The sequence below is a fragment of the Betta splendens genome, chromosome 13 (genome assembly GCF_900634795.4).
Source record: "Betta splendens chromosome 13, fBetSpl5.4, whole genome shotgun sequence".
Classification (NCBI taxonomy): domain Eukaryota; kingdom Metazoa; phylum Chordata; class Actinopteri; order Anabantiformes; family Osphronemidae; genus Betta; species Betta splendens.
The window spans coordinates 7,173,921-7,195,394 of NC_040893.2; the positions used below are offsets into that span (position 1 = coordinate 7,173,921).

General features: G+C 48.6%; 3 protein-coding genes across 7 annotated transcripts in view; 2 read left to right on the forward strand and 1 right to left on the reverse strand.

The window, feature by feature from the left end:
* schip1 (schwannomin interacting protein 1) overlaps positions 1-7,581 on the forward strand; it is a 138,072-nt gene extending 130,491 nt beyond the window's left edge. For all 4 annotated transcript variants that reach the window (XM_029170957.3, XM_029170959.3, XM_029170958.3 and 1 more), the window contains 6 exons: positions 1,075-1,193; positions 2,199-2,316; positions 2,773-2,970; positions 4,884-5,007; positions 5,538-5,631; positions 6,698-7,581. In XM_029170957.3, coding sequence (XP_029026790.1) covers positions 1,075-1,193; positions 2,199-2,316; positions 2,773-2,970; positions 4,884-5,007; positions 5,538-5,631; positions 6,698-6,749 — 705 coding nt within the window. In that variant the 3' untranslated portion in view covers positions 6,750-7,581. The remainder of the gene's footprint in view (positions 1-1,074; positions 1,194-2,198; positions 2,317-2,772; positions 2,971-4,883; positions 5,008-5,537; positions 5,632-6,697) is intronic.
* A 148-nt stretch (positions 7,582-7,729) lies between these two features.
* On the forward strand, positions 7,730-10,848 carry il12a (interleukin 12a). The gene is made up of 7 exons (XM_029170969.3): positions 7,730-9,072; positions 9,203-9,366; positions 9,498-9,584; positions 9,755-9,796; positions 9,913-10,056; positions 10,169-10,204; positions 10,339-10,848. Exons 1-7 carry the CDS (start codon positions 9,054-9,056, stop codon positions 10,477-10,479), a joined length of 633 nt encoding a protein of 210 aa, XP_029026802.1. The 5' UTR covers positions 7,730-9,053; the 3' UTR covers positions 10,480-10,848.
* A 61-nt stretch (positions 10,849-10,909) lies between these two features.
* si:dkeyp-97b10.3 (NACHT, LRR and PYD domains-containing protein 1b allele 3) lies at positions 10,910-20,212 on the reverse strand. 2 transcript variants are annotated; one of them, XM_029170963.3, is made up of 17 exons: positions 19,809-20,212; positions 17,882-17,913; positions 15,717-15,749; positions 15,534-15,605; positions 15,279-15,308; positions 15,116-15,148; positions 14,786-14,827; positions 14,661-14,710; positions 14,537-14,589; positions 14,216-14,442; positions 13,891-14,144; positions 12,774-12,899; positions 12,553-12,688; positions 12,427-12,474; positions 12,276-12,347; positions 11,898-12,188; positions 10,910-11,804 (listed from the first exon to the last, which is right to left on the reverse strand). In XM_029170963.3, exons 1-17 carry the CDS (start codon positions 19,856-19,858, stop codon positions 11,788-11,790), a joined length of 1,566 nt encoding a protein of 521 aa, XP_029026796.1. In that variant the 5' UTR covers positions 19,859-20,212; the 3' UTR covers positions 10,910-11,787. The 2 variants fall into 2 exon arrangements, with proteins under 2 accessions (XP_029026796.1, XP_029026797.1); XM_029170964.3 differs by lacking the exon at positions 17,882-17,913 and having other exon boundaries at positions 19,809-20,211.
* Between the last annotated feature and the right edge of the window lie 1,262 nt (positions 20,213-21,474).

Genomic DNA, 21,474 nt, shown 5'->3' on the forward strand with positions numbered 1-21,474 from the left:
AAAGGAGTGGGAGAGAGGTGAAGGTGTGACGGGATGAGGAGAACCCAATGAACCGCCGCAGAGACACAGGTTGATGTGGAGAAGAAGAGTCACAGAGGCCTGAGGGCTGAAGCAGAGAAGTGGAGATGGGGATAATTGGGAGGAGAGCGAAGACAAACGAGTGATGAGGCTGAAGCAGGCGGGGGAGAAAGCGTGCGGGTGTGAGTGGACACACCTAGCGATGGGACGGGGGCTGTCATCTGGATTCTTCTTGGTCACGTTGCCTTTATTTTTTAATCTTCTGATACCCGGCATGTGGATTTAAACATTTCCTTCAGGGTGACTGATTTCTGTAAGAGGAACAGAGAGAGAGCTGCAGGGTTTGACCTGCCAGGCTGAAAGCATTATGCAGAGAGCGTGAACACGCCTTGCTGAGCCCAGTCCATTATAAAAACCAGGACCTCGCTGCTTGTGTGCACAAAGTGCTTCTCAAAGCTGAACTCCTCCCGTTTTATCAGAAACAGTCTGAGTTGCTCTGTAGCTGTTTGCCGCGAAGTTGGATTTACCTGCCATCAACGCAGACGAGACTCTGCAGGACCGGTGTGTGTGAAGCTGGGCTCAGTTTAGGAAACAAGCCAGCGCTGGAAAACTGAGGATGAAATGCATCATCAGGCATGTGTGAAACGGGGAGTGCAGTGATCTATACGTGAACATGTAAAGTTGACCGTGCAGGCTGAATAGCGTGCTCACTGTTCCGTGTAGCAACAGCGCCACCTCTTGGTGGACTCTGGTAATGCTCCCAAAATGAGCTCTGCTTCAAGATCACACGTTGTTTTTAGTGCTTCAGCTGAGTCCACACTTTCTATGTGAGGATGACACTGAACTACTGCTAATTAAAAAGAGGCTGCTGCTATTCATATATCTGCAGCCTAGCACCATCAGTGGCAGCGATGACGTATGAGACAAAGCCTCTGGGTTCAAGGTCCTTATACTGCATCGTTTCAGGGGAAGAAGAAAGCTGCCTCTTCCACATCCTGACTCAGTGACAAGAGGTGGAAGCGTAACCTCGCATTAACCCCTGATCTCCTGTTACAGGCCCAAAAGAATGAGAGGGAGTCCATCAGGCAGAAGTTGGCCCTGGGCAGTTTCTTCGACGATGGACCAGGCATCTACACCAGCTGCAGCAAGAGCGGCAAGCCCAGCCTTTCCTCGCGGTAACACCTCTGTCTCATTTCTTCCCGCTCAACTTGTAAACATGTGACCGTCGCCGCTCGTACCTTTTGCATTTGCACTTTTCATTGGATTCTAACTTAAACTTACTGTTGTATCAGCACTCAAGTTCGTGATCCTGTGATGTGAATCATGCGCTGAAACCTTGGTGAGTGACTGTATTGATCACTGAGGGCTGTGTGGTGCAGCCTGTGCTGTACAGTTGGATCTGTCAGATGACAGGATGTGTGGTGTCCTGATGCACTCGCCCCCGGATCATAAGGTCAAATTATTATTATATAGGAGCGTTGTAAATGTGTCTAGACTTCAAGTTCGTCAGTGTAACGTCGCTGCGCGGAGGCCACATCATCGGCTTCTCACCCAGGTTCAACTGGAGGTCTCCGTCCCATCAACCTCAGTGCAGTGTTTTTACACACCAACGACAGGCTGTGTTTTGATGCCGCCTCTCCTGAACAAAAAAAAAAAAAAAAAAAAAAACACCATCGACCGCTCAGGCCCCATCCTAATTGGGACTGATTTGATCTATGCCGCGTGATCAATCAGCTCTGTGTGTAATTACGGCATTGAATAAGCAGGTTATTGATCGGCGGTGGGCCGAATCTTCGGGCGCTGACATTTTGTTGCCGCCTGACACAGAAACACCCTCTGCCTGTTCACGGGAAGCTTGGATCGGACCCACGCGACCTTCTGAATCGATCCTGAAGACAAGGAGGGACATGATTAAAAACACAAACCCTGCTTTAATCCTGTCCTCGGCGATCACTTTGCGGTGGTGAACGTTAGGTTGCAGAAGCCCCTTCTTCCCAAAGGTTTACATCACGTTCCCCCGGAGGCAGATATTTGTACCAGGGTTTTTATTTATAGGCAGCGGCGCTTCTGGCATCACTGCCGGGTTTCAGCCCAGCTGAGTCACTCCTCGCTGCAGCGGCTAACGCCCGGCTGACACTTGTGCTAATATTAGCCCGTCTCTCCGTGTCTCTTCCCCGCAGGCTGCAGAGCGGCATGAACCTGCAGATCTGTTTTGTCAATGACAGCGGCAGCGACAAGGACAGCGATGCGGACGACAGCAAGACGGAGACCAGCCTGGACACGCCCCTGTCGCCCATGGTACGCAGTGGCCGCGGAGCGGTCCACCCGAGGTTCTGGAGAACTTAGGAGGAGGGAAAGAGCAGAGTGAGGCAGAACAAGAGCCAGAGCGACGGCCGGGGAGAGATATTCATTATGAATCAGTGGAGAGTCGGAGGTTTAGCTGCTTTAGGAACATTTTCTGGCCTGTTCACTGATACACAGGCGGCAAATGAGAGGTGAATTGGAATCTGCTCGCCGCGGCCGTGGACGACCGGCCTCATTAACCTCCTGTCCGCCCGGCGCACGTTTAACAGAAAGCCAGGCAGAAGCGGAGGATTATCATCTTCTCACGTGTTCATTTTTGGCGCTCCTCACGTTTCAGCTGACGAAATATGAAAATACGCAGGACGGGACAAGCATTCACCCGCTGACGCTCTCTCTCTCTCTCTCTCTCTCTCTCTCTCTCTCTCTCTCCTCTGTCCCCGTTCGCTGCAGTCCAAGCAAAGCTCATCCTACTCGGACAGGGACACCACGGAGGACGACTCGGAGTCCCTGGAGGACATGGACTTCCTGAGTCGACAGAAGAAGCTGCAGGCGGAGGCCAAGCTGGCGCTGGCTATGGCCAAGCCCATGGCCAAGATGCAGGTGGAGGTGGAGAAACAGAACCGGAAGAAGTCCCCGGTGGCCGATCTGGTCAGTATGTCCTCAGCTGGATCTGAATGATGTCACATACAGCAGTTATAAGTGAAGACACACACACACACACACACACGCCTTCCCCGTCTAGACGCGGACAGCGATGACGCCACCGCTCATCACTATTTCATCCCTTTTCCTCCGCCTCCTCGTGAGCCAGCCGCCGTTTTACTTATTCAGAGCAGCGAGGGGCAACTCGGCCGGCTCCATCTATAATTCATATGCTGGATGCATTGACTTCTGTGTTTAGGGATGGAGCAGTGCTCAGCAGTCAGAAGACATCACTGTCACATCTGGACCGAACACACGCTGAATATTAAGGCGTATTAAGGCCACAGCTACAGCGGCTAGGTCCATCACGGCAGAGAGCTGCTGGACACATGCAACATGCTCCAGCATCACGATTCACATGATAAAAGAAACTACAATTACATCATTGGAAGTGTATGCTTTCAAATGTGATTACAACCTGACACAATATTAAGGCTGTGTGTTTAACACCTCCCATCAAGTCGCACATAAAACAGAACACTCAAAAATGAACTCAAGCTTCAAATCACGTCAAATGCCAACGTAAACATTTCAATAATGTATACGTTGTGTTTATAATATTCCTGTATTGTTTATATAGTTTGATCTATAAGTCAGGACGTTTGTGCAGTGAGCTGAACTGGATTATCGTGTCCTCTTGTCAAGGGCAACTCTGGGTTTTCCCTAAATCTATATAAATGGAATTAGCGAGAGATGCTAGAAAATCAACACGAGCGTCTACTGTCAAACCGCAATTCACTCTCTGGGCTTCATTCAGAGCGGAGAGCGTGAGCGCTCAACGTGGCACCGACTCATTGCTGAACGTCGTCTTCGCAGATATTGGACGATCAACCGGCCACAAAACCTCACACCGTGGTCGGCGTGAGTCACGGCCCGAGGGCAAATCTGCGATCTTTCCCATCACCTACTCACAAAGTGTGTCACATTTCTCTTTATGTCACTGCTTTGTCCAGTCACTCCAAGATGAAACTGACACAAGGCCTAGTGTCGTGAAGTGATGTGAAAGTGGAAGAAGCTAGCAAAGGGCACAGCGCTGCCAACGACATTATACTGTACATGTGTGACATTTTAAACGCTTTTGCCAAGAGTGGAGGTGAAAATGAGAGGGAAACAGAAAACGGGCGCTGGAGCGAAAGAGAAAGAATGAGGAGACTGAGAATGAGGAGAATGAGGAGAATGTGGAGAATGTGGAGGGAGTGTCGGCGGAAGGAGCGCCTCGCTAGCAGGAGGCCAACCTGCTAACACACAGGCTAACAGGACGCTCAACCCGGGCGTGCACCTCCTTAATGTGTGGATACGTTTTTGTTTGTGCTAAAATTTATTAAAATAGAAAAAGATGATAATTGATTGTGATTAAAACGCTCGCAAAATTCATCTGTCAGCAGTGACCTGACACCAAATCCCGCTGAAATCCCCAAACTTTACAGGCCCCGCGCGCGAAGGGAGCCTCCTCGAAGGAAGAAACAGTGGCGCTGTCTCGTGTTTCACTGGGGACATTATGAGAACAAGCCCAGATTTCTATAAACAGACGTCTTACAGAGAAAAAACAAGAAATGACCAAGCGGCCGACCGCATGTGACGGACGTCGGCCCTGTGGCCGCGCTCGTTCTGATTTTGCTTTGAGCTGTTGGTGATTCTTTTTCGGTAAATGTGTTGTTACGAGGAATGAGGCTAATTATGAAATTGATTCATTTTGCTTCCATGGTCATTAAGATTTACTGTCACTTATTCATGTTTATTAATGTCATTGGATTTTCCGTTGACACCATGGTTTTAGTGCTGTTTATATGAGTGTATCTACAGACAGACTAAGCGCCGATGTGTTTCCTCACGTGTCTTTGTGGTTAACCGTCCACCAGCTTCCACACATGCCTCACATCAATGAGTGTCTGATGAAGAGGAGCCTAAAGCCGACCGACCTGAGAGACATGACGCTGGGGCAGCTCCAGGTTATAGTCAACGACCTGCACTCACAGATCGAGAGTGAGTTGACCACACACACACACACACACACACACACACACACACACAGTCCTCTGTCTCTTTTTGTAGATGAGCAAGACAGTCGATGGGGAAAAACATGCACATGCATTACTGACCCCTACTCTTCTCAGTGGATGTGAAAGTACTTATATATGTTAGTCAGTTCAAAGAAGTGTGGAGTGTGCGCTTCCCCTCAGCGTTTACTGTTACTGCTCTGTACAGATCAGTGGCCATGGTGCTGTGTGATGAATAATCTCTCTCTCTTACATTCAGCAGCTCTAAGAAATCCCCTTGACTCCAAATTGATGAGCTTCTTTTCACTTAGAAAACAGTTTCCCCATCATAATCTCTTTTGTTGGAGCCGTGTGTTTTCTAGCAAAGCTGAAGGAACAATAGCTGGAGCGTATGATGTGGAAACAACTCCGCGGACACCACAAAGTGGTTTTGATGGTTTAATAAATCCCTGCTTGGTCACGGCGATGCGTCCGTGGGCTGACGTCACGTCTCTCCTCTCCTCTGCTTCGCTCCAGGTCTAAACGAGGAGCTTGTACAGTTGCTGCTGGTCCGAGATGAGCTACACATGGAGCAGGACGCCATGTTGGTCGACATAGAGGACCTCACCAGGTGATGAGGCACATGAGCATTCACGCAACCATTTTACCTGGTGCACAACAGAAAAAAAGTCTCGGGCTGAAAAATAAAATAAAATAAAATCAACAATGTGTTAGACACCTATTAATGTCTGGAGCTCTTAGTCTTAAACCACAGGGATCAGAACTGAGTCTTATATAGAATACATATAGAATCACTGTAATCGTTGTCTGAGCTAATGGACTTGAAATATCAAAAAGTACAAGGTCTAAGAGAGCAGAAGTAATATTTTATGCTCCTCGTCCCCGTGTAGGATGAGAAACTTGGACAGAAATGAATAGGCGGCTCGTTTAAATCAGGCTGATTTAAACGCGCTGTTATTTCGTCTACTCCTGTTCTATACGTATGGAGCAGAGTCAGAGTCCATTCAGATTTGATGTAATATGCAGATTGAACAAAAATCTCTGTCGATATAATCTGGACTCTGTGTTGCCCAACGGTCTTCTATCAGGCAGAAGTGAAGCCTTTTCACTCTCAGACCTGCGGAGATCAACCTTAACAAGTCAAAGCTTCAGAACTCGACACTTGACTAAATTTCCCACATCTCCCTCTGGAAGCACAGAAGTCATTATAGAACTATAAAGCAGCCAGATAGGCCCCAAAACCTGTGAAGAGACTTTGATGTGCAAAGACTACGGAGTTCCCCCCTAAAGAAATATTAGTCAAATAACAGAAACAGACTCGAATAAAGTACCCTGACCTGCAACCTGCTGTTACAACTGGGTCGGCCGCCCGTTACACTGAGGACTGTGTTGCCGTTGGTGTTGTCATTATTGTTGTATTTTTGTTTCAAACATTAAATCTTGGTGTTAGTCTGCTGGCGTAATTACACAGAACCCCGTAAATCCAGCAGAACCAGGCTCAGGGCGGGCGGCCGTCCGCCTCCTCCGGTTAGAGGGAGAAACGGGCCCCAGGGCATGCTGGGAAGTCAAACCATGAGCTCGTCTTGGTACATTAGCAGCAGGTGTAGCTCATTACGTCGTAAGTCAAGTCTTTAATGACTTGAATGATTGATGACGCGTTGCTCTTGTGTTTCCAGGCATGCTGAGAGCCAGCAGAAGCATTTGGCCGAGAGGTCCCTAACCAAATAAGACGCCCGCCCTCGCGCGCCCCGCTCCAGTCTTATCAAACTTAGCCCCTCCCCCTTCCCCGGCGACCCCGCCCCCGCGTCCATCCAAACCCTGCCTGCTGAGTACGTTGCCCCTCAACCTGTCCACCTTCCTGGGACTCCGGCGGCGGCGCAGGCGCATGCGCAGGCGACGGCCCGCCCCGCCCCGCTCTCGTCCGCTGCCGCGGTTCTCTCCCTCGGCGCCGAGGACGGAGGAGCGTTTTTCTTCTTCCAGGGAGAAGCAGAAACTGATTGTGTGTTGTCATGGATTCTGTCCCCAGCTTCCTGTGCAGTGATCGGCCTCGCTTTGCTACGGTTTCTTTTCAACTTTTTACATTCGCCACTAAATTATACCTGTTCAAATGCAGAAATTGTGGGGAAAAAATAAAACAATAGAGAAAAATTTAGTAGAAAGTCAGTCTTGAAAATAAAAAAGAAACACTGTATAAAAAAAGAAAAATGGAAAACTAACTTCTTCAGACCATTTTAAGTTGGACAGTAATTTTAAAGTATCTCAAAGTCGACCTGTTTTTATTCTGCACAAATGGTAGTTTTCAACTGAGAAACGTTTATTTGAAGGTGCTAAAAGAGTGTAAAGGAAACATGCCTGCCTTGTAGTGGAGTCGTAGCTTTTGGTAAATACGTTCACTCTAATTGCTCTTCAACATTTTGTGAATGTTGATTTTCTGACACGAGTCATTTTAAATGAATAACTGTGTTAATATTGTTTTCATCCTATTGTATTCAGAAACTTTATTTGAGGAAGAAATGTTTATGTACAGATATGTAAAATAAAGAATAAACTTTGTTTCATATATGTGGCTTAACTTCCTCTTTCTGCTGAATCGTAATAGCTGTGAGAACGGTGACATCACCGCATTACCGCATTATGTTTACTATGACTAAACACCTTCTGATTCGGTCTTGCCGCATCATCGTTGACTCTCGCCTATTCAGCTGGGGTCGGTTTATTGCTCTTAAGGGACTGGTTGTTTACACGGGCAACCCCTTCAATGTCACAATTAGGAAATTTTCTATCAGAAAAAAATCGACATCTTGTGGAAGTGTCACACATCTTAAGAACGGTTATTTACAAATGCAGAGAACTGGCCCTTTGTGACCTAATAGTTTACAGTACTTGAATGAATACAGTGTCGTGTACGATGTTCCTCTTAAGTTTTCAGCCCTCGGAGATGTGGTCAAGACAGAAACGAGTCAGGAAACTCCTGCGCACGCTCACGTCCGCCGCAGTTTCAGAGAGCGTCGTTTTAGCGCAACAACGATCCTGGAGGTTGGACGCAGCAGATGATGCAAGCTTCGTCCTGACATGCGCTAGTAGCCTTTTTCTCATTCCGAGTCTCGTGAATCCACATTGTTTTCATTTTGGGCCCTGTAAATTTCTCAGACAACAATACCAAAATATTATTTATTAATTCTGATCAGCTACTTTCTACAATGCATGGTTCGTTTCAATAGAACAGTAACGCACAGAGCTGCTTGGGCTCAGGTGAATCCATTGTCACGCTGCTCTCACAAGTGTTTGGTGTCTTGACGTAAAAGTCGGCCCACTGTCTTGCGCCATCTATGCTGACATCACTGGACCGAATCCACACAGGCCCACGCGGATGAGCCGGAGCTCGTGAGAATGGTCAGCTGTCGGTGTCTCAATGAAAACGTGCTACAGCAATTACCCATCAATAAAAGAGCTCACGATGCACACGTGACTGGGTTTACTGGCCCACCAGTTTACCGCTCCACCGCCTGCGCCCAGTGAGGAATGAGCAGGTTTCCCATTATTACCTTGTAACAGCAATGACACCACGAGCGTGATTTGACTGACGCGCATGGCTATAACAGCAGAATTTCCACTGGATCACACTAATATTGTTTTTTTTACACTGTGATTTTTAACTATTGCAAAAATAAGGATTGCGCTTTTGACGTTAAGAATTACGCATGCGCAGTAGACACGACAGGTAATTTCGCAGGCCTGGGTGTGGACCAGCGACAATACATCTGCGTTACGTTTAACTCGGTCTAAACTTTATTACCCGTAAATACTTTCTGTGTAAGATATTGTGACTTCCCACTTTCCCAGCCCGCGCATTCTGGAAGATTGATGAGGAATTTACGCGTGACGTGTTTTTAGTTTTCTTTTAGGCGCTCCTGCAGAAGGAGGGGCTGCCCCCCCAGCGCTGCATGTATATAAACCTCCGCAAACCCAGACAGCAGCACACTCCTTACTCATTTACGAGTCTCGACCAAAGATCGCAATCTCAGAAGGAAGATGGTCAACTTGAATGGACGTGAGTCACACAGAACAGACCGAGATAAGCGGCACTTCACCGGTGCGCCTTCATGTGGTCCCGTCGCGGCACACATGAAGGTTTAACTCTCGGCATATGTGTTGATGCTTACTGTTTTCCTGCCGTGCAGACTTCACCCGCTGTGCGCTGCTGCTGCTGCTGCTGACGACCCTGAACTGGCGCACATCAACCGCAGGCCCGGTGCTCGCACCCGCTCTGAGCGCAGAGAAGTGCGCGCAGTGCTCGTCGCTCTTCGGGAACCTCCTAATCAATATCACAACGCTTCTCAAAAGTGTGAGTAGAACAAGAAGGTCTTATACAAAACTACACAAAAGTAGTAAAGAAGCTTGTTTCATTTCATTTTCCAGATGTTTTGTTTTGGTTTGTGGTTTGGTAACAGCTGATGTTCGTATTCCGTGTCACAGGGCGATATTTGCTATGCAATCCCGTCTGACGCAGTGCTGATACATAATGCTGAGACGCTGCAGGCGTGCGCGCCCACAGTGACACAGGTGATCTTTGCTGTTTTATCATCTTTTCCAAACACTAAATAATATACACAACAACCTCTGTGCATATTTGTTTATACATACATTTGTTTTGTAGATGAGCTTTTGGTATAAACCTATTTTTATGACTCAGCTCCGCTTTTAGTTGACTTAATATGTTTTCCTCTCTGTAGCAGTCAGGTTGCATGATGCAAAGGGACTCACCCTTCAGTGAGGTACAGTATGTTTTTATTATTTAAAGTCTCATCTGCAGCTACTGGCGTAGATCGTCTTCTTTTACACACATTCACAGATGAATGTTTTCTATTTATGTATTTGTTTGTTTTGACAGAGTGAATGTATGAAGAACATCATGAAGGATTTGTCTCACTACGATGCTGCTATCGAATCCTACCTGACGCAGCCACGCAGGAATGCAGTCAACGAAACTGAACTCCTCAGGTCAACACAAGAAATGATCAAGAGCCTGATGAAGGTGCGTTTATTTCGCATGTTCTAGGTAAAAACAGAGGAGACAGAAATAGTAACGAGAATCTCCCGGGAAATAACATTAAAATGTACCTGGTTCATTTTCTTTATTTCTACAGCACTGCTCCCTGGATGGAGGGAGCGGCTCGTCAGAGGTACTTTTCCATTCCTCTTCTTTTCGTTTCTTTTTGCTCCTATTCGAAACTCATACATAAAAACAAAACAACCCCCTTTGATCCTTAAATATCGGAAATGCCAGCGCTCACCTCCCGACTGTGCTGCCTTTCAGTGGGACGCTGCTCCGCTGTGGGGAAATAACACCTTCGATAACCGTCAGGTGATGTGTAAGATGATGAAGGGCTTCCACATCCGAGCCATCACCATCAACCGGGCCATGGGCTACATCTCCTCAGGGGACCACAGGAAGTAACCACCCTGCACGCCCGCCATCATCATCTCCATCACGCCAATCAATACCACAATGTCTCATGTCCAAACAAGGCCCCTCCATCATTCACTACCATCACTGACAACTACTGACCAAGTAGTTCTTGACACTGCACATGCTGAACAAGCGTCTGCATGACCACTGCTCAGGTATAAGCTATCTGGGCCCAATGCTAATGATTTATGGGTCCTAGGGTTAGTGGTGAAGGCCATGTTGGCCTGATTTCATGAATGTATTCCAATATTTGGGGGAATGTATCTATTTATTTGACATATATTTATTACATTAATGTATTTGATGGTCTATGATGTTATTTATTCTTATTTATAATAAAATATTTATGATGTGAAATGCTGATGTGGACGTGTCATTGAATGAAGCTGGAGTCAAGGAGAAGTAAATTAAAAAGACATTCAGATGAGCTGCTCAGTTTATTAAGTCGACTTTGCCAAAAGTCTTTGGACGAACAAACTTAAGACGTCGGACCAGTGCAAACAGGACAGACTGGAGTCACTGGACTGTCGCTGCTGAGCCTGTTCCTCATAAGATCCCATGGAAGACATTTATCCTCCAAATAAAGTCAACCAGTCGGATCAAACAGAAACAAGGGCTTTGGACAAAGGCTCCCATCAAAGCGCTCTAGCTGCTCTCACGCACACTCACTCCAAATGTGTGCGTGTGGTTTCCACAGTGTACAAACAAGATTTAACACACAACGTGAGATTCCAGCCTGAGGAGGAAGGAACAAATCCCTCATTCAAGTTACACAATATAAAAAAGGTAAACATAAACACGTAAAGGAAAAGACGAAAAATATGTACAAAACATGTTTACAAAAATAGATCATAAATTCAGTCACATGCATGAGAATGTGATGTAATGTCTAACAGCTCCATAAAGAGTGTCACAAACTTAGATACACAGGTTGGGTTCTTCCTGATTTCTGCACTTTGCACCTACATTTGTTACTGGCTACATAATTAGCTACTAAAAATGACCCCATCATCCACCTCCACGGGCCATCATGAAACCTGAAGACGCACATGTGGCTGCACAGGTACCTAACGTACGGCTCAGCGGTTCCGCACGGACTACGGAACCCAGGAAATGAAGGCGGAGCGACGCCGGTCCACATGTTCACATGCACAAACCATTCAAAAGAGCGACGCCGCTCGAGGTTCGACGAGTCGATCTTTGGTCCAGGGGCTCGACGCTGCTGCCGTTCTCCTCAGATGCAGGTCTCTGATGCAGCACCAGACGCGCAACAGTCGAGTTGAGTCAAACGGCTGCTCATGTGTTGACCATGTCTGAAAACAGAAACAGAAATCCTCATCTACCCTGAAGAAACTGTGACAATGTCGCGCTGCTACATCGTTAGCGTGATGCTGCGTTTCCTTCACCCTGCAGGGTCTGGTAGACCTCGGTGGGGAGTTCGTCCAGGTCCTCCACGCTCTGCAGCAGGTGGAGCGCCGTGGCCCCCCCCGGCCCCATCTTCTTCCTCCACTCCACCAGCATCTTCAGCTTCTGCATGGCCACGTCGTTCTCCGCCGCCTGGATGTCCTCCAGCTCCGTCACGTTCAGGCCCAGGTAGATGGCCACCTGCTTCCACCCCTTCCCGAGCCGCCGGGCCACCTGCAGGAGCTGCTTGTCCGACATGTCCGGCCGCTGCGGCGCCGGCGTCTTCGCTCCATCTGACACGCGGCACACGCGGGCTCGGGTTAGTTCAGTCCGTTCGCGCTGACCCGACTGGGGCTGGAGAAGAGTAATGAGGAAGTCACCTGGCTTATCGATCCACCGCGGCCTCTTGCAGGCTGTTTCTTCCTCTGAGGGGCTGCTGCTCCTCTGTCTGCCTACGAACGCATTGGCACGCGGTGAGAATCCAGCTGTCTGATGTAACGCAAACCAAAGAGCTGAGAGCGACACACTCACTGATCGTCCTCTTCCTCGGCTTCTTTTCGATCACGTCCCCCAAGTCGCCTACGAGAAGAGCAACAGACGGTCATCAGCCTCCGTCGGCTGCACAAAAACGCCCGTCGTGCTCGAACGCGGCGGTACCTTCTCTGATGGTGGCCGACCACACGGGCTCGTCAGTTTTGACCTCTATAAGAGACAGTTTGAATGGAGGAGGCTGCTCAAAGAAGGCTTCGAAGTAGCCCTTCATCTTGGTCACCGCCAGCGTGAACTTCAGGTCCTGGACGCACAAACGCAAGGATTATACAGTATGTGATGTTGAGGTCTGAGGATGCAGCGACACATGCAGGTCTAAGAACACACACCTGAGGCTTGATGTCTCCCTCTGGCTCGCTCAGGAGGCGATACTTGCCCTCGTCCAGCTTACAGGTGGGAGGCTTGTCTATGCGGACGTAGCGGTTCTTGTAGCCCTGCACTTGTTGCCGTATGTCCTGGTTTTACGTTTAAAGGGGCAGAGGAAACAGGCGATGATGTGATAAACCCCATTTTAGCCCAAGGTGTGTCTGGTGAACAACCTACTCTGAAGAAAGGCAGTGATGAAACCCATGAGGAGCATGCTTCTGTCATAATTAATGTAGTGATTATTCACCAGCTGCCTCCTCCCACCAAACACACAAGCTCACACAACCACAAACACACTTCCTGCACAGTATGAAGTGTTATTCTCATAGCATAGTCATAGCGTCGTGGTGCACGGTAACACACGCAGTAGTGGTTTAAAGTGACAGTAAAACAAAAATACATTCACTGTCACTGCGGGATATTTACGATAAACACACAGAATAGCAGAAGATTTGACGTCAGTGCAAGCGGTGACTCATCGATCGGCGGCGGCGTGATACACGACGAATCCCCGTCGCTGCGTGTTACACAAACCTGGAAACGCAGCGGCCGTGAGTCTGACGGCGTCGGAGCCGGTACAGTTTGGAAAAACATAATCAAGAAGTGAAAGTCAAGCTTCAGCCTTAATGCTGTGCTTTTGGGTTGTTGTTGTTTTTGTGTAACACTATGTCGCAGGTGAGTGATGACGGAAAATCTAAAGAGACTCATCCACGTCTAATAGAATATTTTGGTTTGGAAAGTTGATTTTTGTTTTGCATATTATATATTATATACATATAGTAAAACTCTTAATTAAATCTTTTTTTAATAAAAAGATTCAGTGAAAAGTTGTGTCAGACATGGAGAAAGCAATTGCAACGTAAATAATCGAAACTAATGTGAACGCTGTGTCTATTAATGTGACGCCAGTGAGGAAACATTACTGGATCACGGTGAAACAGAGGGAGAACACAGGTTCTTTTTCCAGTTACGACACCTGCTGTTCTTACATCAGATTCAGAATGTCACCGGTGTTGCAAGCAGAGCGCGAGGCGCCGTTCTCCAGCAGAGCTGGTCCTGACCGGCCCTCGCCTCCCGTACCTTGATGTCTGAGGAGCTGTTTGTGGCCAGGTACACGTGGAAGCTGTAGCCGCTGGCGCCGCTGCCCAGCTGCTTGTAGAGCAGAACCACGCCGTGGTGCTCCACGGGCTGGCTCGTCCGGATGATGGGCCCCACGGGCGACAGGGACGTCACGTTCCACGTGACGTGGCTGCCCGAGTGCTCCACCGTGGGCTCGATGCGCGGGCGCCTGTCCTTTATGTGCAGGACGCTGAACTTCATCTCGCTTTCTGGGTCTGTTGAGTGAGGTGTCGGGGTTTTATGGTTTGCTTTCAGCTGTGGATGATTTCAGATGTGTTCTTCTCACCAGCGATGCAGACGGAGTGAGGGAACTGTATGGACCTGAGCACCGACGCGTCCTTGCCCACCGTGTCCACGTTAAAAATGGGTCCCGCGAACTTCCACGAGTCCTGGAGAAAGGCGCCGAACTTGGACCAGGACAGGACGGAGTACCGGACGAGGACCGGCTCCGACGCTTCGAACACCAGGCCCGTGAGCGAACACTCGTACGTGCCCTCTGCTTCCAGCTGCACCCTGACACACACACACACACACACACACACACACACATTCAGTGCTACAGGGCAGACGAGGCCTCACTATGGAGAAGTCACACGCGGGGACTCACTGCAGTCGTCCCCTGGAGATCCTCCTGGGAGTAACGAGCTCGTAGCCACGGTTCTGTCCAAAACACAGCGGGGTCAGTTGCAGGAGACCACAGTAAAAACACTAGAGCCAAGCTGAAACCTCACCTGCTGGATGGCTTTGCATTTTTCACAGCACATTCTGAAGCCACTCTCACCTGGAAGCACGACACGTGTTTAACAAGACATGCGTCACCAACGTCAAAATGCTGCTCGCGCGACGAGCGTCTTACGTTGCCCGTTGGCGGCCTCTGCTTCAGGTCCGGAGCCGGGATCTAAACGGATCAACACCACAGTCCAGTTAAAACTCGGCAGCTGCTGTAAACAAACGCTTCACATCTTGGGCCAGTTTCTTGGTTGTCAGTGAGGGCGAGGCCCGACTACGTGTCAGATTTGATTGAGTGTTCCCACAAAGTCAGTGGAGTCCAACGTTTAGTAGAATAATTACGTAGTATGGCTGCCATTAAGATGCGGTTGTCGCCATAGCAACTGTTACAACATGCTGACAGTGGAGCTGCGTGTTTTGAGAGCAGAAGTTGTAGTGTTGTACTGAAACATCTCACCTGTTTTGGACTCCGAATCGCCTTCTTCAGTATCTGCAGAGAAGACGATGGATAAATAAAATATAAATAATATATATAATAATAAATATAATAAAATTATAAATGTGCTTATGGTTAATTTAAGAGATTTTCTACGGTTAATAAGAAAAAGGGTTTGCTTTACCTTCGTCTCCTCCATCCCTCTCAGCGCAGCCTTCGGTTTAAAGTCAAAATATGCCAAGCAGAACAGGATTGGAGAAATGAAAACAAGTATTATGCTAGTTAGCTTAGCACAAAGACAGCAAAAGGGGAAACGGAGCAACTTGGTTTGTCCATTGGTAACACACGTTTGAAACAATACACCTTCTTTGTTACTGAAGTGGCTGCAGGTTGCCTGGCAACTGCAGGGCCACAACAAGACTCCACATGTGCTGCTCACCTGAATCCGCATTGTCCCCTTCATCCTCGTCTTCCTCCTCAGAGCTCTCCTCGGTGGTTGTTCCTGCATTCTCTGTTGGATGAACGGGTGCGAGAGACAAACCGCGGTTTGCACAGGATCGCGCGTAGGGGACGAGTAAAAGATCAAATGCCAGGAATAAAAAGGAACCCGAGGGTTTATTACCTGAGCCGCTGCCGTCACTCTCTGTCAGATTATCTGAAACAAATTAGTAATTAGTAATAAAAGTTAGTGACGTTTGTCCTTGTGCGATTCATCTCAATAGTCACACAAGCATGACAACAGTACCGACATTTGTTCTTGACCTCAGGCTTCATCATCACCATGGGAACTTTACTGCTTTGAAGGTTAATGGTAAATGGGTTTTATTTGTCAGAGCTTTTGTGCTTTTTTTACATTTCTGAATCTATTGTCTGGTTCGACGCGTCGCGTCGCCACGCTGCAGCAGTCGGTGCAGATCTGTGTAGGAGCAGGTTCGAGTCCGTCCGTCATTCTCTGCAAACCTCCACACCGCGGGAGGGAAAGCCCACCGGCGCTGGGATGTTCAGACCTACTGCCTCCTCTTTCTCACGCAGCAGAGAAACCACACGTCTGGGGCTCGAGGGTCCCTCACATCAGGGCAGAGGCGACCGACGACCCGCAGCAGGCCGACGAGTCAAATGCAGAAGTACAGAGCTTGGTCACCGGGGCTGTTGCTTTAACAGGTGCAGCCCCCTGTGAGGGGCCTCATGTGAGTGTTTTAAAGGTACTGGTGCAGATTAGTCATCTAAAATGCCCTCAGCTTCACTTTCACCAGCTGCTTTTACACACACCAGCATTCCTCAGCTGCTGAACTGTGGCACCGTGCGATAAGTGCCGCGCATTAACATCCTGCCACATTTATACAGACGGATCCAGAGGAGCGGCTGCCGCCGCCGCTCGTCTCCTCCCGGCAACAGTGACCGTCCACAGACGGAGCCATCTGGCCGAGTGCCCGGTGGCTAATGGATGGAGCCCGTCCTCTCTGGCCCGCGGAGTTTTATCTTAGACTAACAACCAGATGCTGCCGTCACCGCTCCGCTCGCAGCGCCTCGCTCATCAATCTCTCTCCCCCACTTTGCTCAGTCTGTCTGGTTCACCCCCCCCCCCCCCCCCCCCCCCCCCCCCCCCCCCTCTGCTTGTCCTCATGTGCCTCCTAAGGCTGATCGCTCTTTGTGCCACTGCCGCCTCCCAGCTGAGCCAGCAGCCTCCCTCTGCGCTCTGCCACGGCTGCTCCCCTTCATCAGGCTGACAAACAAGGTGCACAGCGAACTCCCACACAGATAACACACACACACACACACATGCAATCACACAGCCACTCACACGTACTTGTGCGCGGCTTCATAGGTCTGGACCGTTTCGCGGGTGTTGACTGCCATCTACTGGTCTATTTATGGTCTAGATCCATAAATGAGTTCAGGTGAGCACTTTTTGCATTAACCCCTTTAACTCTATGACTAAAGGAGTTTCACGGGTTCTTAACATCATATCTGGTCAATTCTAAACAGCTGCCACAACCTTGAGTGGATTCTAATGTTTTCTAATCAGGAAGGAGGGAACTCAGGAGACTGCAGTTCTGTGTAAACATTAACCAGCTGCAGACATGCCGTTTGTCTACTATTACTTTCTATCACCACTGCATCTGATTACATTTAAAGCCTGAACAGATAAGACTGTCTGGTTGCTCACAGTGAAAAAGAAAATAGAAAAATATTTTGTGTTTAGTGCAATTATAGAAACAAATGCAAACCTGGGAGCACATGACTGAACATATATAACGTCTGAGGGCCTTTACCACAGAAAATAAAGGAAAGCTGAGTCGTCTGCGTTCCAGCCCTGTTCATAAATGAAAGTCATCTAGACGTCAGCTGCGTAACAGCTGAGCTGGCTGATGCAGACAGTGTCCATAAACCACTGTATGAGAAAAGTTGATCCGCCTGATAAATTATGTGTTTATGCTGTCAGAAGGACATTCTCTACTGTTGTGGGGTGAATGCTCTCACAGGAATAATATAGAAATGCTGTCTTTTTGAAAATGTTGTTATTATTATTGTTTAATAGTAATAACCTCACTACCGGCTGCTTATGGTGTCTGCTATACTTCTTACACTGTCCTTATAGGCTCCATCACAGACTACTGACCTTCTGACCCCCTAGAGGCCGCATGCCTTACAGCACGAAGAGCTCAGCTCACCTGCTCTTCCTAAGCAGGTGAGACGATACATAGAAAGGAAAGGAGCAAACACGATAGGCTCGTACAGAAGGAGGAAGCGAAACCAAAAGAGAAGCAATGCAAACAGGCTGATTACCTTTGTTTTCAGAAGCAGGGACGTCTCCGTCTCTGTAGGAGAAACAAAACAAGCGTGAAGCGGCTGTAAATGACGGTAGACAGTGGAGTCTACTGCCGTCTGTGCTGATATTCATAGAAGACTTTCTAGGCTGGAACTGTGCAGCTGCAACTGAAACTTCTGCATTTGAATGAATTGCAAAAAAAGAGGAAGCTTTTATACAAGCTGCCAACTTCTCACTTTCTCACATAAGTGACAACAAATGCAGCGGGATGACAGCTTCAACTTCCCACACACTCTCGTTGGGCACAGTTAATGTTACAGGGAGATGACACCGGCTCAGGACTTTAAACATAAAAACACCCTCTCCTTTCTATTGCGATCGTGATTTTATGAGTGACTATGCAAAAACGCAGCATCAAAACAAACAACGAGTCTAATGCGAGCGCGACAGTTCTGTGAGTGTGTGTGAGCGGAGGACCGGAGAAACCGGTCCGATGATCAACAAGAGCGAACACGCTGCAGATCCACCGGGGGGGAAACACAGAGCCAACCCCACAAGTTCACAAGCAGCATGTGTGGAAAAGTAGGTCACGGCTCACGCTTCCTGTCTCTGGGCGTCAGTTGTAGAACTCAATATGTGGATGATCACTAGAGTACAGTCAGGAAATTTGTCTCATTAAGGCGGAGCATGCTGGTGTCTTCGGTTTGGCATCTGTTAATGGCGATAAGGACGCGTGGTTCCCTTTGTTTTTGAACATCTGCCCAGGAAACGCTGGTTTCTCAGCCTCGAGGTCAGAACGTTGGCAGCTCTACATGTCGGCCGCTCCACAACAACTCCGAGGCTCATCAGAGTGTCATGGTTTACTTCTTACACAGCCTGTCTGGGAGAATGCATACATGTTTTCAGACATTTCTCTGCTCACATTCATTCTCTGCTCTGGTTTCTCTTTGGTTGAGAAATATAAAAAAAAAAAAAAACACACGAGACCAAACTAGCAATAATCACAAAGCAGAGAGGGGAAGTGTGTGTGTGTGTGTGTGTGTGTGTGTGTGTGTGTGTGTGTGTGTGTGTGTGTGTGTGTGTGTGTGTGTGTGTGCATGCGTGCAGATAAACCAGTGTCAGTTAGGTTTCATCTACTACACAACCTCAGCAAACAGCTGCAGGCCATCGCCTGCCTTTTATTCAAATCATGACCTTGTAGGCAAATGACTGCAGATACTGCCAGCGATCTCCTTCACTACTTACACGTCTCCACAGACATACTCAGTACTAAATACTCAGTTACACAGTTACACAGGATGTAATAGAGCGTTTATATGTAAAGCTGGGGACTTTTCCAGCCCTCATCTCAGGGATAACAAACCTTAGGCAACACAAACGACAATGAGTCATCGCCTCATCAACCTGCGCTTCCGAACACAGGTGACAATGGCTGTATAAATATTAGAGGAAGTGAAAGAGTGGAGGCTTAAGTCGCACATTTAGCAGGAATGAGGAGGCGAATGTTATGTATCGATAACTACACATTTCTGTTCTTCGTGTTCTCCATATAAAACTTCGACCTAACATTAACACGTGCCGAGCTCCTCCGTCCCACAGGTCGGTGTGCGTTGGCTCCACGGTTCCTTTCAAACAAACACGCCGCTCTGCCGTGACTCATCGCGCACAAACAGCAACAAAGACGCCAAACTCTGCTCCCGCTTTCTCTCCATAACCGCGACTTTTTATCCGCGTTTATGACGGGGATGCGGAGGAAAAGAGGCCGTCGGACTCAAAGCACCAGCAGCCGAGGCCACTTGACCGATCGCAACAACAAAACAAGACCCCAACGCACCACTTCCTGTGTTTACGCGACTGATCTTAGCGCATCCTCAGCGGGCACCGTGTGCGCCACATTGACTAAAAGCCAGTCTTTTAACATTTAGGCACATTAAATACTCTTACCCTTCCTCCAGGTGACAAGCCTGTCGGCAGCTCGCCATGTCCGCCACCATCCTCTGTCTGTAATCAAACCCGCTATGCGTCGTCCGGTGACGCGGTGCGCAGCGGCAAAAGCGCCCGAATACGATCCAACAGTGCCTCGTTAACGCGCTAAGCTGTAACCGGAGCCGTTACCGTCATCGCACCCTCGTGGACGAACTTCTTCGTATCAGTCGCGTCTTCGAGCCCCGCATCCGTTGTTGTTTGTTTGTTTGTTTTTTGTGTTCAGCAACGCAAAACACGCGGGTGCGCTCGTGCAAAAGGCGCCGTTTCCGAAGGCGGCCAGAAAAACGATTGCGTCCCTGCACAAATAGCGTTGCCTCGACAGCGGCAGAAGCGGATCTTTGCATGGAGTTATTGAACAATGAGCGGCAGTTCCGCAGCCCGCCGCTGTGTGCGCACGCGTGGGCGGGTTCAGTGCGCCGCTTTGTGAAGTCATGCTAATGATTTGTAGTCCCACGTTATTAAGATGCATGAGATGCAAAGTATCCAGTAGGAAGTTAGCGATAAGGAGGAGCTGTTATCAGCCGCATGTCTGCGCCTGTTGTTGGTTCGGAGTGTAGCGCAAATATCATTATGGGTATATACATACTGTATATATATATATTTATACAGACAAAGGAAAACGATGTGTAGTGAAGCAAACAAAGCATTTTGATTACCTCTTTATCACAAGCGATCTGCGCTAGTTGGACATTGTTATTGTAGTGTAGTAGAAAGGTTCACACGCCGCAGCGCAACTGCGTCACTTTGAGCGGGAAACCGTCCACAGCCGCTCCGCGCGATGCATTGACGCCCAGACACCAGCAGGTGTCGCATCAGACAACAAAAACGTCCGCCGGGTCAGCGGCGAATCCGGCCCCCGTGCACTGAGCCCTTGTGTATTCAACCCGAGGGCTGGCCGCGGTGTCAAAATGGCAAATGGTTAACGAGAAATGTTTAAGAAATAAGAGGAAGCCCGGGTCGGTCCAGGGCACGAGCTCGCTGTCTATCAGAGGGAGCAGAACCGGCAGGGAGAGCGTCTGAGGCGTCCGGTGGGAGGGATGAATGGAGGATCAAGGGCCTTTCTGTATTGATCCTCCACTCATTGATCTGTTCCCCGAGTCTCTTCATCCCGCTCTCACAGATGGATGCGCAGTTTACAGCAAAGAGGAGGAGAGAGGGAGACAGAGGGAGATGCTGCTCGCTTACAGGGACAGAGACCGGCTGCTCGGTTCAAGAGGAGTCAGAGCGGCATCAGACGAGACGATACGGCGAGACAATGATGCCTTCAGGACCGCAGGAAATGAGAGGCGATAAAGAGAGAGCGGCTACAGGAGACAAGAGCGGGGGGGGGGGGGGGGGGGGGGGGGGCACAGAAAGATTAGAAACCATAGAAAGGGAGCGGAGGAGGGCGAGGTGTTGATTAGTGGCCTATCATAGCTGGGGACTCAGTTTGACTCAGGTGTCAAAGGTGAGCAGTTCTGTTAGGCTTTATTTAATTGGCATTTGAACTTTGAGATAAAACACATTTTTTTTATTACCAGAACAAAATTATGACTTGATGATGACACTACAGTGAACAAGAGGAGATCACAGATTTATGCTCTGTTGGTACATGCATTTTATGACGCTGAATTTTTTACTGTAA

Bases quoted from the DNA above. Each gene is read 5' to 3' on its own strand.
- si:dkeyp-97b10.3 (XM_029170963.3), bottom strand. From the start codon at position 19,858: ATGGTGGCGGACATGGCGAGCTGCCGACAGGCTTGTCACCTGGAGGAA. The intron at 14,145-14,215 runs GTGAGAAGAACA...CTCACTCAACAG, and splicing joins TCACTCCGTCTGCATCGCTG to ACCCAGAAAGCGAGATGAAG. The intron at 12,900-13,890 runs GTACGGGAGGCG...ACGTAAAACCAG, and splicing joins ACAGCTCCTCAGACATCAAG to GACATACGGCAACAAGTGCA.
- il12a (XM_029170969.3), top strand. The intron at 9,367-9,497 runs GTGAGTAGAACA...TCCGTGTCACAG, and splicing joins TCACAACGCTTCTCAAAAGT to GGCGATATTTGCTATGCAAT. The intron at 10,205-10,338 runs GTACTTTTCCAT...GCTGCCTTTCAG, and splicing joins GAGGGAGCGGCTCGTCAGAG to TGGGACGCTGCTCCGCTGTG.